Source organism: Chiloscyllium plagiosum, unplaced genomic scaffold (genome assembly GCF_037043375.1).
Source record: "Chiloscyllium plagiosum isolate Xiang-an unplaced genomic scaffold, Cpla_swu_hap1 HiC_scaffold_11, whole genome shotgun sequence".
NCBI lineage: Eukaryota > Metazoa > Chordata > Chondrichthyes > Orectolobiformes > Hemiscylliidae > Chiloscyllium > Chiloscyllium plagiosum.
Genome location: NW_028270149.1, coordinates 60,741,199 through 60,760,561, shown reverse-complemented (window position 1 = coordinate 60,760,561; position 19,363 = coordinate 60,741,199). Strand labels below are relative to the sequence as shown.

At 41.0% G+C, this 19,363-nt stretch overlaps 1 protein-coding gene across 3 annotated transcripts in view; it reads right to left on the bottom strand.

Moving 5' to 3' along the window:
- Window positions 1–19,363, bottom strand: part of klhl4 (kelch-like family member 4) — a 200,265-nt gene that overhangs the window by 67,375 nt on the left and 113,527 nt on the right. For all 3 annotated transcript variants that reach the window (XM_087992144.1, XM_043704512.2, XM_087992142.1), the window contains exons 2-4: window positions 11,974–12,147; window positions 8,961–9,097; window positions 4,010–4,206 (exon numbers count right to left, since the gene is read on the bottom strand). In XM_087992144.1, the coding sequence (XP_087848270.1) occupies window positions 4,010–4,206; window positions 8,961–9,097; window positions 11,974–12,116 (477 nt within the window). In that variant the 5' untranslated portion in view covers window positions 12,117–12,147. The remainder of the gene's footprint in view (window positions 1–4,009; window positions 4,207–8,960; window positions 9,098–11,973; window positions 12,148–19,363) is intronic.

The following is a 19,363-nucleotide window of genomic DNA, read 5'->3' as shown; positions in this document are numbered from 1 at the left end:
TGCAAGTATGAGTTAAGGGGGGAAATACAAATTTCTTGACACTGAGTCAATTGCCTGATTATGATGCCTTTAGATTAAAGTGGTAATTTCTGTGCAACTTTGTTTATTTCACATGGGTCTCATGCAGCTTGCCTCAATCAGTGTTTAGGTAACCACTACAACCATAATAAGTTAATGATTCTTCCATCTTAAAAACCACTGGACTCTTGAAGTAAGGTGTCAGGTAAAATAATCAGACAATGGAAGTTCAAATTCAATAGTCCATATTTATCACTATCATAGTCGATTTCCATGAAGTGGATGAATTGGGGATGCTCTGCCTAGAGAGGAGAAAGTTAAGAGATTTGATAGAAGTGTTCAATATCATGAAGGCTCTTGACAGCATGGATTAGGAGAAATAGTTCCTATTGGCATAAGTGTTCTGGAACAGAGAACATATACATCAGGCAAGTGACAAAAGAACCAGAAATGATGTTTGAAAAGGTTTTCTTATGCAGCATACGGTTAAAATGTCAATTACACTGGCTGAGTGTGGTGCAGGCAGACTTAATCATGGCTTTCAAGAGCATCTGAAGAAAAAAAATTGCAGTGATAGTGGAAAGAACCAAATGGCCTCCCTTTGTGCAACAATGATTCCATGATTCCATGATTCCATGATTCAATTGTTCTAAGATTGGGGTTGAAAGTTAGCAAAATAGAAATTTGCTCCAAGTTGGGAAATTTCAGATACAACGATATGTTTATTTTCTACAACATGAAAAATTAGACTGCCTCCTAAGCAACATGACCACTCTCCTCAGTAGCCATACACATGCACAAAAGAACCATGAGTTTAACTGGGACAACACAACGATACTAGGACAAGCCAAACAAAGAACAGCAAGAGAATTCCTGGAAATGTAGTACTCATCCTCGGACTCCAACAAAAAACAAATTGGCCTGGACCTGATATATAAACCACTGCAATGGAAAAACGGAACCGGCACCAACCGGAAACAGCTCAAACAAAATCACATCAATTCAAAGCGGAACAATAGAGGAGGCAACACAGCACTGATGATGTCACCTAGAAAGGGGACAAAATGTCTGCCAACAAACCTACCAGCTCAGTGAATAGATCAACAACGAATCCAGTCTGCCTCCTTTTTTTGAACAGATCATTTTGTTTTCTGAAGGAATTCTACCAAAACCCATTATAAAATCCAATTGTGACTCAGCATTTGTGCCTTTGGGTTGTCTCATCTGGTATTCCTCTGTTCTTTCAACAGCAAATGCTAAATTCCAATGCAAAAAGCAGCCAGGCACACGACAACTGCCCTGAAAAATCTCAGAACTTGGTTGTACTGTCAATTTTTCTCTGCAGTAATTTTTTCCACACAACAATGAGGCAAAACTGGCTATACACCTCAGGAGTCAGATCAATAATTGGTGTACATTAAAAATAGGAGGAGGGAATCCTCCTTCATCTTTCAGACCCTAAGGATGTATTTTAGTGTATAGTCGACAGTGATAATATTGACATACTGGACTCTGGTTGGAGACTAAGATTAAGGGAGTATGAGGGGTGTCCTTTATATCCCCCCTCCCTTACAGTGCATTGCTGCAGGATAGAATCCATTGATTTATTCCTTCACAAATCTAAACAGATTTCCAACATATGGACATGAATTAAGCATTTTAATGTAAGGCACAACATTTATACATGTTTTAATATCAGTTATTTTAAAGTTGGGATTTTGAAATAGTGGCAAATGGGTCTAATCTGTACTCGTAACTATTTAAAACACAATATGAAAGAGATACTTCCTGGAGAGTAATGGGGTTTTGTTTTCATTAGGAGAGGTCAGGAGTTAATAAAGTAACCAATATAGTGCTTTTAAATAGAAGATTCTGGAATGTTTTAGGAGGCTTAGAGGAAATAATCTTTGAGTGAAAAGAAAGCTTTTGGGTTTCAGTTGGGCGGTTTTACAGAAGTCTTGGCTGTAGCTGGATGTGTAAAACAATTGTTTCTGAGAAAGGAAAGTAGTTCAGGACTGTTAAGAGAGAGGTCATCACAATGGAAGGTATTTATTTTAAAAGCTTCAAACAGGAAATGTTTGATTAAAAGACTGAAAGGCATTACATTAAGGTGAGAAAGTCTAGGCTCAAATGTACAAAGAATCAAGGGCTATCAGATTCTCATGATCAGGAATTGAACCCTATGTGAAATAGAGAAGAAAATTTTTTGGTGTTGGCATGCTGTAATGGGACATTTTGTTTTTTTCCCTGTGTTTTGAAATCTTTAAATTTGGGTTACATGTGAATAGTTTGTTTATTCTATTTTATCTTCATTTCCTTTCTATAATAATATTTTACTTTATTGTTAAAGTCAGGACTCCAATACTAGATGCTTATGTTTCAGTGGACGATCATTTCATTTAGCCCAAAAAAATCATGATAAGCCTAATGTCAGTTTAGGATCTCGCTTGACCTGAATAACCTAAGCTGGGATCATAGCTGTACTTGCAACTGAATGGTCGCATGTATCACATTGATGACTTGCAAATGACCTCAGCCCAAAGATGGTCTTCCTACATCGAAAAGGAAAACAATAGGATGGGCTCAGAATCTAATCTAAGTAATCTAATCTAATCTAATACAGCTCAAGTCATTCCACTCGGTGCACTGAGAAGTATACATCACATCAGGTTTGTTGCAATTGTGAGTTCAGTTAAAATGAGAGCCATATTTTGAGGAAAAGTAATAATTTATGTTACAACCACATGCTGGGCAAAGTTGTCCACTTTGTTTTGGTTTCAGACAGAATATGCCAAACTGTTAAACTCTCATGTGAGGTGATATGGTCTGGCTCTCCTTCTTTATTTATCTACAACCTCAGTTGATTGCAACAAGCTTAATTTAAGAAAGATCCTTTTCCTTGTAGATTCCTTTCTCACAGGTTCAAATAACCTTAGAGTCATACAGGTCCAAAGCATAGAAACAGGCCCTTTGGCCCAACTTGCCCATGCCATCCAATACGTTTTTAAACTTATGTTTTAAAGCTAATTCAACCTTCCGTGAATACAACAAAAAGTGAGATTCTGTAGTTTTGATTCCTTTCAACAAAGGTTGAATTGCAACATTCAGAATGAGAGAGAGAGTCCTTTTGTGGTGCTGTTTGTCTTTTGTCTGGCTGCTCGTCAGCTGATTTGTTACGCTCGGGTTAAGAGAAGATCTTTAACCTGAAACAGAGGGGTGACTAGGGGAGAGTTCTTCAACTATGAATTTTATAGTACACCAACCCTTGAACTTAGGTTTGTGCACACTAAAATGTTCAGTCCCACTAACACGTTCCAGTAGAATGTTAAAACTGGCATTTTAACTCAGGTCTTTGTGTCACCTTCAAAATGAAAAACATACTGTTTGTCTGCGATTTGAGGCATAACCCACAGGGTGTGCCTTGCTGTTCAGCAGGGGATCATCAGCCCTTCATTACCTTTTGTTATCATAAGAGATTACAGTTTAATCCATTTTGACTTTCCCCCAACACCGTTTGAAGGGGTTTTTGCTTGAAGCTTCCTTTGTATGCATGAGTGTGACATCTCTCTCTTTCAAACCTCTTTCTCAACACTTTCAAAATCGCAATTTAGGATTGCAAGTTAAAAATGTCTAATGTTACTTTAGGGTTCTGATTTGTGGTAGTGACACTTAACACAAAGTATCGAGCATTTACCCCTAAGAGACATGGAAACTTATATTCTACTCCAGGGTGTTTAAAAGTCCTGATTTGAAGTGAACTTGGGATCAAAAATAAAACTTTGTAGTCAAAACTTAGTTGGCATTATTTCTAAAAGACATTTAAAGTGATATGTAAAATGAATGATGACACTAATCAATAACTTACACTGTCTCCACAAATATGTGATCCTGTGTGTTTATGGATGTGTTTACATGTACTGCCCTGAAAATTTTGTGACCTAATTCAGTCAATAGTTTAGTCATGCAGATGAAAAAGCTTTGAAGTATTTACCGTGGTATAGCTGTGAGCCACTTTTAGCAGATTCATGCAGCCTTGAGCATCAGCAAAGGATCTTATTCCCAAACAATTTGATGGATGGAGCTGTTTCATGAGGAAGTTGCAGCATACATCCACCACTTGAGAGAGCTGCAATAGACATGCTGCAGCCAACAGACTTTCTATAGTTTCCTCTTTCAGCTCCAAGAGACCTGTGAAGCAAACAAGGAGAACTAGCTAGTGACAAAATGGAGGAGTAGCGATACAATATGAAGCATTATAATGATTCTATGAGGACCAGTTTGAACAACTTACATTAATTTCACTGGGTCCCAACTCTCTCCCCTGAGTCAATTCTGACTTGATACAATTAGTGCAGAAAAGATCATTTTGAAGAAAAGTGTTTTACCTTGAAGAGATTGGATAGATCTTTTTGTAATCATCCAGTTAAGTAGAACTTCTAAAGATATTATTCCTCCAAATTGGTTACTTTTTGCTTTCCTCAACAAGAAAACATGACATTGCAGCAAGTCATCTGCAGTTACATTTTGGTTTTTAGCAATGTTTCCACATCCAATACTTTATATCTTCTCAAGATAAATTTAACCAGGTAATCAGATGAAAAGACAACTGTCTTAATCAAAATTACAAACTTCTGCATTGCTTCTTGCAATAACTCCCTAACATATCACACCAATTTTGGCCCTGATTCCTTCTCAATCTCCCCATCCAAAAGCAAACAGGCAGCATCTCTGTATCACTATATATCCACAAACCCCACCTCAAAACTAACATAAGAATATGAAGTTATATACAGCGAACTAATGATACACATATCCCACTCTTTCTTCCATTGCTCTCACTGGCTACTGCACACTCTCCTACTTGCTCTTTCCTGTGACTCTCAGCTTGGTACTGCCAGCTTTGCATCTGTTGGCCTTCTTGTTTCAGTCCTTTCTGGAGCATTCACCACTTCCAGTTGCCATAGATCTGATCGCATTGTGAGAATTTAAATGAAGAAAATGGCTCCATTAAAGAAAAAGGATGGAAATGGCAAAGATTGGTGAATAATTACAATCTGTGGGCCACTGGGATAGGAGAAAGGTTTAAAGGGAGGTAGAATAAAGAGAAAAAGGAGCAGTAGTAAAATCAAAATAAAAATAAGAGAAAAGGAACTAGGAATATGGAAGAGCAACAGAGAGAATCTTTTGTGTAAGGTTCTGGATCCGTTAATGGGGATGTTACATTAAGCTTGTTCCAATCTAATGATGTCATCCAATTTTAGGGTGAGAAGAAAGAATTAAGAGTCCAGCATAAGGTCACCATGGCAACAGACATGAGTTTTCAGGTTCCTGACAGTCTTTGCAATATTGCTTAACTAGTCAATGTAACTTGTTCCTATTGCTGTCATCCAATAACCTACCTCTTTTTATATAAGAGGTGAGCTTTTTTTTTCTCATTAAGACCCAATAGTGGTCTATCGTCTACTATTGTAAATTAGATAGGCCCTCAGACTCAGTATAAAAAAAGGGATAAGGTCTCTTTTTGCACATAAATAGTGTCCCTACCTCTGAGCTGGAAGGCCTGAGTTTAGGTCCTACTTATTCAAGAGGTGTGCCATAACATGTTTGAATCGATTGATTAAACATATCTACAAAGAGGATTGAGGTTGGTTATCTGAGTTGGGCAGCTGACTGGAGTGTGATGAGAATAAATCCAAGAGCATGGGGTCAATCCCCATACTGGCCATGATAACTCAAAAGGTCCTGTGTCCCCATCCCAATCCTTATGCCATCTTTTTCAAATGGTTATACTCAACTTAGATGCTGATCTTTAGTCGGGTTTTTTTCTGACTACTGTGATTTATATATCACTGGCCAGGCAAGTATTTATTGCCAATCCTTCATTGCACAAAGGGCAGATAAGAGCCAACAACATTACCCAGAGTCTGGAGTCACTTGTAGGCCAGAGCAGATAAGGATGGCAGCTTCCTTCCTTAAAGGACATTAGTGAACCAGGTGAGTTTTTCTGATAATTGGCAATGGTTTCATGATCATCAGCAGACTCTTAAGCTCATGGTGGCTCAGGGTTTAGCACTGTTGCCTCACAGCACCAGGGATCCGTGTTCGATTCCAGCCTCGGGCGACTGTTTGTATGGAATTTGCACATTCTCCCCTAGTCTGCTTGGGTTTCCTCCGGATGCTCTGGTTTCCTTCCACAGTCCAAAGATGTGCAGGTTAGGTGGATTAGCCATGCTAAATTGTCCACAGTGTTCACGGATGTGTAGGTTAGGTGCATTAGTCAGGGGTAAATGTAGAGTAGTGGTGGTGGGGGAGTGGGCCACTATTCAGAGAGTCGGTATGGACTAATTGGGCTGAAGGACCTGTGTCCACGCTGTAGAGATTCTATAATTCTATGAATTCAAATTCCACTATCTGCCATGGTGGGATTTGAACCCAGGATGCCAGAACATGGCCTGGTGTTTCGATTAATAGTCTAGTGATAATACCACTTGGCCCTTGCCTCCTGAAACATTGAAAGTCTCAAATTACAAGGGAAACATTTAAAAAATGTGATTGACCAAAGTGACCATAAATTCCAGGCAACCGGCCATAGAAGGGCTCACATTACCTGAGTGTCTGCCTCTCTTCCATCATTACATTTGTGCTTGGTATTTACTGAGAGGGAGCATGCACTGCCTTGCCAGCATGATCAAGACCTTAAGAGACTGATGGGGACTACAGGGGCTGGAGTGCATCATCACCCCCGAGTCAGATTTTGATTGGATTTTGGTAAGTTTCCATGATTTGGTAAGTTTTTATGATTTTAGTATCATAAGTTTCTGTTGACCTTTACATTTTTTTTCCAATCACTGTCCCATCAGGGGCTATTTAACCATTTAAAGTTCACTTCAGAGAAGAGTAAAAAGGGGAAGCGTTAAGGTGTTGGTTAATGCCAACACCATTCAGAGGCTCTTGACTATGTTAAGGAGACCCGAGAGTGAACAGGGAACTGAGTCAGTTCAGGCATATGACTAGCTTCCAGATGAAATGATGCCTGTCTGTCCGGAATGCCATTGGCCCCGCAAACTAGTACCTTTCTTGGGAATGCAGCACTTAACAATCTGAACTGCCTCAGGGAAATTGCCTCCATATATGTCAAAATGGCATGAAGGCATTTCCTATACAGTACTATACTATTGAGCGTTCTCTACCTCCTCACCTTTGTCATTGCTTATATACACCTTATATATACTTTCTGGTGCTAGGCATCCTCAGCAGGGATCTTTATTCTTTCCATAGGGGAGCTGGGTGGAGTGTACTGCATGTGATCATCAAATGTAATATTAGATTAAGCAAGGTGACTGGATGCCAGGCCAGTATTTTTGGCCTGGATGAAACAATGTTTTGTGCTCATGTTGAATGTGTTCATTTGCAGCTCTTTTAATTTATTTAATGGAGCGGATTTAAAATTTTCGTTACACAGTCAGCCCCACACTCCTAATCTATGGACACCAAAAGTGGAGAGGATGGACAGATCAAAGATGATCCTCATGGGCTTGCTCTTAAATGAGCCAAACTGGTCATCACCAGGAGAAAGTGAGGACTGCAGATGCTGGAGGTCAGAGTTGACAGTATGATGCTGGAAAAGCACAGCAGGTCAGGTAGCATCCGAGGAGCAGGAGAATCGACGTTTCAGGTGTAATTCCTGCTCCTCAGATGCTGCCTGACCTGCTGTGCTTTTCCAGCACCACACTCTCGACTCTGGTCATCAACAGGCCAAGGCAGAGGGTCGTGGAGTAGGTCATAGTACATTAGTTAAGATTAGAGTGACGCTGGAAAAACACAGAGCAGGTCAGGCAGCATCCAAGGAGCAGGAAAATCAGGGCTTTTGCCCTGCTTCTCAGATGCTACCTGACCTGCTGTGCTTTTCCAACACCACTCTAATCTTGACTCTGGTTTCCAGCATCTGCAGTCCTTGTTTTTACATAGTACATTAGTGCCTGCCTATCTATCCCAGTTATATCTCTGCTCTGGTATCATTTGAGAGGGAGCATGAAGTGTCCACCATCACAGTAGAAGACATCAGAGACTGATGGCCATCACTGGTGCTGGGTTGCAGTACTACGCCTGATGTCAATATTTTGATTAAATTTGATAGGCTTCTGTTTCAGTGCTGTAAGTTTTGTTTAGAAAAATAGAAATGAAGATTGGTGACTACTCCGCACCAACAATAAACCACCAGTTTTGGGCATTGCAACATATGAGAGATACCATTCAAAGAACAGAATGATCTACAGCAACGAAGCATCCCCTGCTGATAGATATACCAAGCTCTTGAAAGTCATCAACAAATGCTGAATAAGTCATTGTGTCACAATATTAGTTTAGGTCTCATATACAGAACACAAAGTTTTATCTGAGCAACATCCTGATGGGATCTTTGTAAATATGGTTATTCATTACAGCCAAAGGAAAAAAAAGAAAATGTCAGGTTCCGACTTCCAAGTTAGTATTAATTATTCATCATATAAATCCAATACTTTTAACAATTTGTTTGGATTTGATATACTTGAATTTAGAAATACAAAAATGTTTAATGTAATCATTGACATATTTGGCCGTGCGATTTACAAATGCTTTTTTTAAATAGCTACAAATAACACAGAATGGAATTATATATCACAATCTTGATCTGTTGCGCTACAACAGAAAGGTGAACTTGAGTGTTTTGTAATTTTCCAAGGCAGGAAACACAACCTAGTTTTAAGTATTCCACATTAGCAGGGTATCTTTTTTAAGAATTCAATTCACACATCATCTACCTTGAAATATGTTCAGAGTCAAGACAGTTGATCTTGTATGTACTCTGAAATGTTGGTGATATCTAAAACGGAAGGTTGACCTCCAATTGCTACTGAACACATTAAAAAAAAGTCTTCTATAAATACTACATTATGGGTCACCTGTGTAAGCATAATGAACAAGTGCTTTCAGTGCATCAGGATCAACACCCTCCATTTTAATTTCTTCTTGCTTGGCCTCACGAACATCATTTGTAAACATGGCAGCAAAGTAGTCTGAAACAGCACTAAGAACAAGCCTGTAAACAATGGAGATATCATCAGAAATAAGCAGAAAACCTCAATATAAATACCACAAAACTGATGTTTTTTCAACATCATTAGGGTGACAGCTATACAGCAGTTATCAAACCTTCAGTTCAGGAAAATAATTATATTTAATTAATTATATTTAATGAACTGACATTGCGCAGACTCAATTTGGCATTAGCTGAAACATCATGACATTGTAAATTAGGCGGCAAAATATAAAATACTGACATTTGGATTTATAATTACCACCAATTAATTAATGGAATTAATCAAGACACAAATTAAAATTTTGCCCAGCAACAGCTAGTTTCAGAGGAAGTACTAATTATGCAAATGTCAAGAAATTTTACTTTGTCTTAAGTTTTTAATGAGATCAAATTTGTTCAGCAGATATAGGATTCAAACATTGATTAGGCCTTGGTTAAGCCTTGGCTTATTGAACATTAAGCCAAAAGCATTTAATCACTACCATCTGGCACTTTCAAGAGTTCAGAACAGGGACTCAGGAGGAACAAGGACAGTGATTTAATGTTTAATTCCTGTTGTTAAGCTTCCACCCATGTTTGTCTGAAGTTATAACTTTAACAGACTGCATTATTTTTGTAATTCCGAATGAAACAATAAAGTTATATTCATTTCCATTACTCCAAGCAGTTTCAAATATAAACATTAACCAACCCTTATCGATAATTTATTTGTTAAAAGTCATTCTTAGTGGCAAAAAAATACATTGATATTTTATCAAATATGCAAAGAGGTGGTCATGTTAAAAACTTGAATCCCACAATTAGGGTGTTTTCTTTCCACAATATTACCTCTTCCTTTCTTCATTGTTTACAATAACACTGATGCTAATAGAAAATTGAGATGCAAGAATCCAACTTGTTATCTCATTAGTACTCTGTACGAGGGCAATTAGATGTGAGCAATAAATGCTGGTTTTGACAAAACTTACAAACTAATAAACTAATGGAAAAAGACCTGAAAAAGTGCCATCAGAGGAATGTCAGAATTCCTATATTTCGATTGGTAGTGTTGCAAATTGATGAATAACTTGTCAATGATATCATTCCAGATTACTCTTCATATTCTTTTTCCTATCCATTTAGTTCAAATTTTAACATACAAAAATTGGCTCCATTGTAGACTATAGACCAGTGAGCCTGACGTCGGTGGTGGGCAAGTTGTTGGAGGGAATCCTGAGGGACAGGATGTACATGTATTTTGAAAGACAAGGACTGATTACGGATAGTCACCATTGCTTTGTGAATGGGAAATCAAGTCTCACAAACTTGATTGAGTTTTTTGAAGAAGTAACAAAGAGGATTGATGAGGGCAGAGTGATAGATGTGATCTATATGGACTTCAGTAAGGCATTCGACAAGGTTCCCCATGGGAGGCTGATTAGCAAGGTTAGATCTCATGGAATACAGGGAGAACTAGCCATTTGGATACAGAACTTGCTAAAAGGTAGACGATAGAGGGTGGTGGTGGTGGAGGGTTGTTTTTCAGACTGGAGGCCTGTGTCCAGTGGAGTGCCACAAGGATCAGTGCTGGGTCCTCAATTTTTTTGTCATTTACATAAATGATTTACATAAATGATTAGTAAGTTTACAGATTACACCAAAATTGGAGGTAGAGTGGTCAGCGAAGAGGGTTACCTCAGATTACAACAAGATCTTGACCAGATAGGCCAATGGGCTAAGAAGTGGCAGATGGAGTTTAATTTAGATAAATGAGAGGTGCTGCATTTTGGTGAAAGCAAATCAGAGCAGGGCTTATACACTTAATGGTAATGTCCTAGGGAGTGTTTATGAACAAAGAGACCTTGGAGTGCAGGTTCATAGCTCTTTGAAAGTGGAGTCACAGGTAGATAGGATAGTGAAGAAGGCATTTGGTATGCTTTCCTTCATTGAGTACAGGAGTTGGGAGGTCATGTCACGGCTGTACAGGACATTGGTTAGGCCACATTTGGAGTATTGCATGCAATTCTGGTCTCCTTCTTATCGGAAAGATGTTGTGAAACTTGAAAGGGTTCAGAAAAGATTTACAAGGATGTTGCCAGAGTTGGAGGATCTGAGCTACAGGGAGAGGCTGATCAGGATGGGGCTGTTTTCCCTGGAGCGTCGGATGCTGACGGGTGACATTATAGAGGTTTACAAAATTATGAGTGGCATGGATAGGGTAAATAGACAAAGTCGATTAGATTAGATTAGATTAGATTAGATTAGATTAGATTAGATTAGATTAGATTGCGGCACAGTGGTTAGCACTGCTGCCTCACAGCGCCAGAGACCAGGGTTCAATTCCCGACTCAGACGACTGACTGTGTGGAGTTTGCACGTTCTCCCTGTGTCTGCGTGGGTTTCCTCCGGGTGCTCCGGTTTCCTCCCACAGTCCAAAGATGTGCAGGGCCAGGTGAATTGGCCATACCAAATTGCCCGTAGTGTTCGGTAAGGGGTAAATGTAGGGATATGGGTGGGTTTCGCTTCGGCGGGTCGGTGTGGACTTGTTGGGCCGAAGGGCCTGTTTCCACACTGTAATGTAATCTAATCTAATCTAATGTAATCTTTTCAGTGTGGTCGGGGAATCCAGACTAGAGGGCATACATTTAGGGTGAAAGGGGAAAGTTATAAAAGCAATCCAAGGGGTAACTTTTTCACACAGAGGGTGGTACGTGTATGGAATGAGCTGCCAGAGGAAGTGGTGGAGGCTGGTACAATTGCAACATTTAAGAGGCATTTGGATGGGTATATGAGTAGGAAGGGTTTGGAGGGATATGGGTTAGGTGCAGGCAGGTGGAACTAGATTGGGTTGGGATATCTGGTCAGGATGGATGGGTTGGACCGAAGGGTCTGTTTACCGATGTGCAGGAATCTTGTGATCCCCCGCAATCAGAAGAACATCACACAGTTGCTTGTGTTGGAGGTAGTTCTCCATTTTCCGAAATGTCTGCTCTGCATGATTCATTGACTGGAAGAACTCATCCGAACTACCGGAACTCATCCTATTAGGAGAGCAGCTGTTCAATGACAACCTGTAAGTAAAGGAAAAGAAAGCAGCTTGGTATTGACCACTGGAAATCAAACTTACAGCCATAAATACATTTCACACTTAAAACATGCTTCAGAAAGTAACTGTGAAAATCAACAGTCTCTAATAATATAAAACAAGCTAACAAAACACTGCAACACTTTGGATCTCTCTTTGGTACAACACACAATGCAGCTAACCAATTGTAAGAACACCAAGATTTATGAGATATTTTAGTAGTTCCACCAGCATTTATTGATAAGTCATTTTCTCTGTACAAAATTGGGCCCACGGATGATAAACGTCAGTTATAAAGGCAGTTTGGAGAACTCGAGACTATTTTCCATGAAAGCAAAGAAGTGATTTGATAGAGGTTTTTAAAAGAAGGCTGGGCAGAGCAGATAGAGACAAGTTGTTCCCAATCATAAAATGATCAAGAACAAGGGGTGGAATCCGAGAGGAGAAAGTGAGGACTGCAGATGCTGGAGATCAGAGCTGAAAATGTGTTGCTGGAAAAGCGCAGCAGGTTAGGCAGCATCCAAGGAACAGGAGAATCGACGTTTCGAGCATAAGCCCTTCTTCAGGAATGAGGAAAGTGTGCCCAGCAGGCTAAGATAAAAGGTAGGGAGGAGGGACTTGGGGGAGGGGCGTTGGAAATGCGATAGGTGGAAGGAGGTCAAGGTGAGGGTGATAGGCTGGAGTGGGATGGGGGCGGAGAGGTCAGGAAGAAGATTGCTGGTTAGGAAGGCGGTGCTGAGTTTGAGGGATTTGACTGAGACAAGGTGGGGGGAGGGGAAATGAGGAAACTGGAGAAATCTGAGTTCATCCCTTGTGGTTGGAGGGTTCCTAACCGGAAGATGAGATGCTCTTCCTCCAGCCGTCGTGTTGCTATGCTCTGGCGATGGAGGAGTCCAAGGACCTGCATGTCCTTGGTGGAGTGGGAGGGGGAATTGAAGTGTTGAGCCACGGGGTGGTTGGGTTGGTTTATCCGGATGTCCCAGAGGTGTTCTCTGAAACGTTCCGCAAGTAGGCGGCCTGTCTCCCCAATATAGAGGAGGCCACATCGGGTGCAGCAGATGCAAAGAATGATGTGTGTGGAGGTGCAAGTGAATTTGTGGCGGATATGGAAGTATCCCTTGGGGCCTTGGAGGGAAGTAAGGGGGGAGGTGCGGGCGCAAGTTTTACATTTCTTGCGGTTGCAGGGGAAAGTGCCGGGATTGGAGGTTGGGTTGGTGGGGGGTGTGGACCTGATAAGGGAGTCATGGAGGGAGTGGTCTTTTCGGAATGCTGATAGGGGAGGGGAGGGAAATATATCCTTAGTGGTGGAAATTACAGCGGATGATACGCTGTATATGGAGGTTGGTGGGGTGGTAGGTGAGGACCAGTGGGGTTCTGTCCTGGTGGTGGTTGGAGGGGCGGGGCTCAAGGGCGGAGGAGCGGGAAGTGGAGGAGATGCGGTGGAGGGCATCGTTGACCACGTCTGGGGGGAAATTGCAGTCTTTGAAGAAGGAGGCCATCTGGGTTGTACAGTTTTGGAACTGGTCCTCCTGGGAGCAGATGCGGCGGAGATGAAGGAATTGGGAATATGGGATGGCGTTTTTACAGGGGGCAGGGTGGGAGGAAGTGTAGTCTAGGTAGCTGTGGGAGTCGGTCGGTTTATAGTAAATGTCCGTGTTGATTCGGTCGCCCGAGATAGAAATGGAAAGGTCTAGAAAGGGGAGGGAGGAGTCTGAGACGGTCCAGATGAATTTGAGGTCGGGGTGGAAGGTGTTGGTAAAGTGGATGAACTGTTCAACCTCCTGGTGGGAGCACAAGGCAGCGCCGATACAGTCATCGATGTAGCGGAGGAAAAGGTGGGGTATGGTGCCCGTGTAGCTGCGGAAGATGGACTATTCCACATATCTTATAGCGTGGAATCCTATTGGGTCAAGGGGGATAGCCATCAATAAGGGATTCCCAGCAAAGTAAGTCATGGGCAGCTTCCAATACCAGTGCAGGTCCTGCTCAGGGCAGTCAGCATCAGGATCCAGTCCTCAAGTAGCTTGAGGAGTCAAATGGTGGGAAGGCCATCATACATCTTGACACTTTATGCCCTATCGTGGATTGTTTTGCTCCTGGAATGAGACAGCAGCAGTTATTATAGGAGATGAAAATAGATGGCACAGCTGTATCTGTTGCTGCAGGTGAGCAAGTGTCCCAAATGAGTGAGGAGGCAGTGCAGAAAGCAAATAAGGGTTTAAGGTGTCAGAGAATAGGTGGGTTACAGTGAGTAGGAAAGATATTGTGAGTGGGAAGATAATACAAGCAAGAGTGAGAGAGCTAGGGCATGGATTTCATTGGGAGGGCCGATAAAATAGCAGAGATAGAGTGGATATTAAGTATCAGAGAAAGCATGATGGTCCTTATACTAACAGAGTGAAGGAGGACATTGACTTTCACTCTGCTGAGCATTTCTCTAGATAGCTGAGGTTTCTCGAAGCTGGGTGGTATAATCAGACCAAGCTGGAATTGTTCTGGTAGCAGAGCTTGCACAGATGGTCCAGGCTGAGAGGTATTCCCACCTGTGTACCATCCCAACCAGAAGGACTCAGTCCTCATATTGGGGCACGGATTTCCCACTTTCTGTTATGTCCAGGGCAAATGTCAGCAGCCATACAGGGCAGCATTGGACTGACAGTGCTTGTCCAGGCACTCAACAGGCTTTTAAAATGTGGCCTGTGCCCAAGCAATGCTTATGAATTACAGGATAACTGCTGAGCAGTGAGTTATTCCAAGAACTTTTCAAGATGGCGCCACCACAGTGAGTAGTGTTCAAGCTCAGAGAGTACATCCGCTCCAGGACAGATGCTTTGGTTTCTCTATAAATTATTGTGTCTTTTTTTGCTTTCCTACTTCCTTTTTCTTCACCTCTGAGACCAGAGAGGTGGTGGTGGCATGGTGGCATAGGGACCAGGACTCTGAGCAGTGATGGCAGTAACTAGAGTCTGGACTCCCGGCAGAGGTAGGCCAAGAACCTGGTGTCTTGATGGCAGTGGTGTCCGTGGTGAGGACTCCTGGCAGCGGCAGGCCCAGATTCTGGACTCTTGGCAGTATCAACCAGGTGACAGCAGCAGCAGCAGAGCCAGGGTCTGTCTCACCCCACGCACATCATCGATTTTGTTCCCAGGGCAGGACTCCTTGTGGACCGGAACACCTTGTACCTGATGCCATGAGATCCCAATTTAAACAGAAGATGAAATCTTAGCTAATAATTACTTTTCATCCTCAATATACCTCAAAATGGTGGTGGATTGTGGTGACAAAACATTTTTCACTTCAATATATATGTAAACAATAAATAAATCATTCATTCATTTGAATGGCACATGGTAAGACAGAGCAGAAATCAGACATGCAAGAGATGCCATAGGGGAGTGGTCGCTAAGTACGTTTGGAAAAATACAATGTGAAAACCTGGTAGATCCCTTGATGAAAAACCCTCCAAAAATGTCAATACAACTTGAACTTAGTGAAAAGAAAAATGTAAGGTTCAGCCCAAGATGGCACAGATTTAAAGTTATTTGCAGAAGAACCAAATGTAACGTGAGGAAAAACTGTTTTAGACAGCAAACTTTGATCCGGAAAGCAGTACTTGGAAATAAGGTGGTGGCAGAATCAATTGAGGTATTCAAGAAAGCATTCGATGATTAGTTGAGTGCAAATCACTCAGTGATAACGATCAAACAGAGAGCTGGGTGCAAACACAATGGTTCCATTGGCCTCCTTCCACATGAGCAATTCTGCAGTGAGATCATGTAGGTATAGAGATAACATGGAAACAGACCTTTCGGTCCAACCCATCTATGCCAACCAGATATGCTAAATTAATCTAGTCCCACTATCCTGCATTTGGCCCATATCCTTCTAAACCCTTCCTATTCATACACCTCTGTGACTCTGTGAAGTCTGAAGCCACTATTTAAAAATATTAAAAAGAGAAAAGTTATGAGAATAGCAACTCATTATTGGGCTCTGGGTACTTTATATGTACAATATAACTAAAATAACAAGAGCCAGTCCTTCACTTGAAATAAGCTTTTCCAGATCACATTATATTGTCTACATCTATAGATAATTCATAGCTTGCAAATAGTTTATGGTCCTGCTGCTGAACTGGAAATATATATAATTAAGAAAGCTAGCAAGTATTAGACACGTACATTATTATGAGCTGAATTCCATTTTTCAGAAAAATCGGGAAAATATGGTAAATGTGTGCATAAAAACTGAAATTAAATGATTACTGAGCAATTTATGAGAATAGGTTGCATAAACATAGCTTGTATTTGGTTGAATTTGGAAAGTTGAGGTGTTATCTAATTAATAAATTTAAAATTATTAAGACACGATGGTGTAGATACTGATAAAGTAGTTTGTTTGGTGGAGGAATCCAGAACTAAAGCTCATCATCTTAAAATTAATGTAGGCCAAATCAGGAAGCATATTTTAAATGAAAATTGTGGACATGGGTTAAGTAGTCTTTTCAAAACTGGGATCAGTGTTTTTGTTTGTTAGGAAAGGTTACTGAGGGATTGGAGATAACTAAAGTAAATTAAGGGACAGATCAGGGTGTGATCTAATTGAATGAGAAACCAGAATTTGAGCTGAAAGGCTTATTCTTGTTTCTTATTCTTAAAGATCATATCATAGGAAACAGCCAAACTATCAAATGTACTGAATATTGTTGAAAATAAATCACTTCTGCACATAGCAGTTGTCCAACATATGACAAAGATATATTCCTGTCTCAGATTTATTTTGGTAATCACAAAAAGGTTTCAAACTTATTTTGTTTGCTATTACAACAATTGTTCTGTAAAACAATAGGCACTTGGCAAGTGTCAAGTGATCACTTTAAATATAAATTTTCTGTATGCTTTGTTCAAGCATGTTTGATTGGCTTTGTACATCTCCACAGACAAATATTTAGTTATAATATAGTCTCAGCAACTCAAAGCTATATCATCATCCTGATTTTAGCCAGAGCATCGAGTCTATCTGGAACTTCTAAAGAGAATTAGTTAGGCCATGCAAAATATGCAATTATGAAGCAAAGGACCATTAGTTTTCCATATAAATTCCTATTACGCTTTTCTCTTAGCTCGTTTTAAATAAGGTTAGCACATAACAGAATATAGATTCATAGAGTCATAGAGCATGGAAACAGACCTTTCGGTCCAACTCGTCCATGCTGACCAGATATCCCAACCCAATCCAGTCCATTTGCCAGCACGTGGCTCATATCCCTCTAAACCCTTCCTATTCATATACCCATCTGGATGCTTTTTAAATGCCGTAATTGTACCAGCCTCCACCACTTCCTCTGGCAGCTAAATCCATACGCACACCACCCTCTGGATGAAAACATTGCACCTTAGGTCCCTTTTAAATCTTTCCCTCTCACCCTTAACCTGTGCCCTCGAGTTTTGGATTCCCTACCCCAGGGAAAAGACTATTTACCCAGTCCATGCCCTTCATGATTTTATAAACTGCTATAAGATTACCCTCAGCCTCTGATGCTCCAGTAAAACAGCCCCAGCCTATTCAGCCCCTCCTCGTAGCTCAAATCTTTGAACCCTGGCAACATCCTTGTGAATCTTTTCTGAACCCTTTCAAGTTTCACAACATCCTTCCAATAGGGAGGAGACCAGAATTGCACGTAATATTCCAAAAGTGGCCTAACCAAAGTCCTGTACAGCCGCAACATGACCTCCCGACTCCTATATATTGCTCTGACCATTAAAGGAAAGCATACCAAATACCTTCTTCACTATCCTATCTACCTGTGACTCTACTTTCAAGGAACTATGAACCTGCACTACAAACTAGCACTCAAAGGGTTTGTTCAGAAACACTCCCCAGGACCTTACCATTAAGTGTAAAGCCGTGCTCTGATTTGCTTTTCCAAAATGCAGCACCTCGCATTTATCTGAATTAAACTCCATCTGCCACTCCTTAGCCTATTGGCTCATCTGATCAAGATCCCGTTGTAATCTGGAGGTATCCTTCTTCACTGTCCACTACACGTCCAATTTTGGTGTCACCTGCAAACTTACTAAGTTTATATCCTATTTTCACATCCAAATCATTTATATAAATGGCAAATAGTAGTGGACCCAGCACTAATCCTTGTGGCACTCCACTTGTCACAGGCCTCCAGTCTGAAAAAAACACTCCACCACCCCCCTCTGTCTTCTACCTTCAAGCGAGTTGTGTATCCAAACGGCTAGTTCTTCCTCTATTCCACGAGATCAAACCTTGCTAACCAGTCTCTCATGAGGAAATTTGTCAAACACCTTACTGAAGTCCATATAGATCACGTCTACCATTCTGCCTTCATCAATCCTCATTTTTACTTCTTCAAAAAACTCAATCAAGTTTGTGAGACATGATTTCCCACACACAAAGCCATGCTGACTACCCCAATCAGTCCTTGCCATTCCAAATACATGTAAATCCTGTCCTTCTGGATTCCCTCCAACAACTTGCCCACACCGGTCTATAATTACCTGACTCATCCTTATCACTTTTCTTAAATAATGGCACCACATTAGCTACCCTCCAGTCTTCCAGCACCCTCACCTGTGACTATTGATGATACAAATATATTGGCAAGGTTCCCACAGAGTTCTAAGGTACACTGGGTCGGGTCCTGAGGATTTATCCACTTTTATGCGTTTCAAGACATGCAGCACCTTCTCCTCTGTGATATGGACATTTTTCAAGATGTCACCATCTATTTCCTTACATTCCATACCTTCCATGTCCTTCTCCACAGTCAACACTGATGCAAAAATACTCGATTAGTATCTCCCCCATCTCCTGCGGCTCCACACAAATGCTGCCTTGCTAATCTTTGAGGAGTCCTATTCTCTACCTAGTTACTCTTTGTCCTTAAAGTATTTATTAAAACCCTTTGGATTCTCCTTAACCCTATTTGCCAAAGCTATCTCATGTCCCATTTTTGCCCTCCTGATTTCCCTTTTAAGTATACTCCGACTGCCTTTATACACTTGGAAGGACTGACTTGACCTCTCCTGTCTACACCTGACGTATGTTTCCCTCTTTTTCTTAACCAAAACCTCAATTTCTCTCATCATCCAACATTCCCCCACTTATCAGCCTTTCCTTACACCCTAACAGGAATATACTGTCTCTGGATTTTCGTTATCTCACTTCTG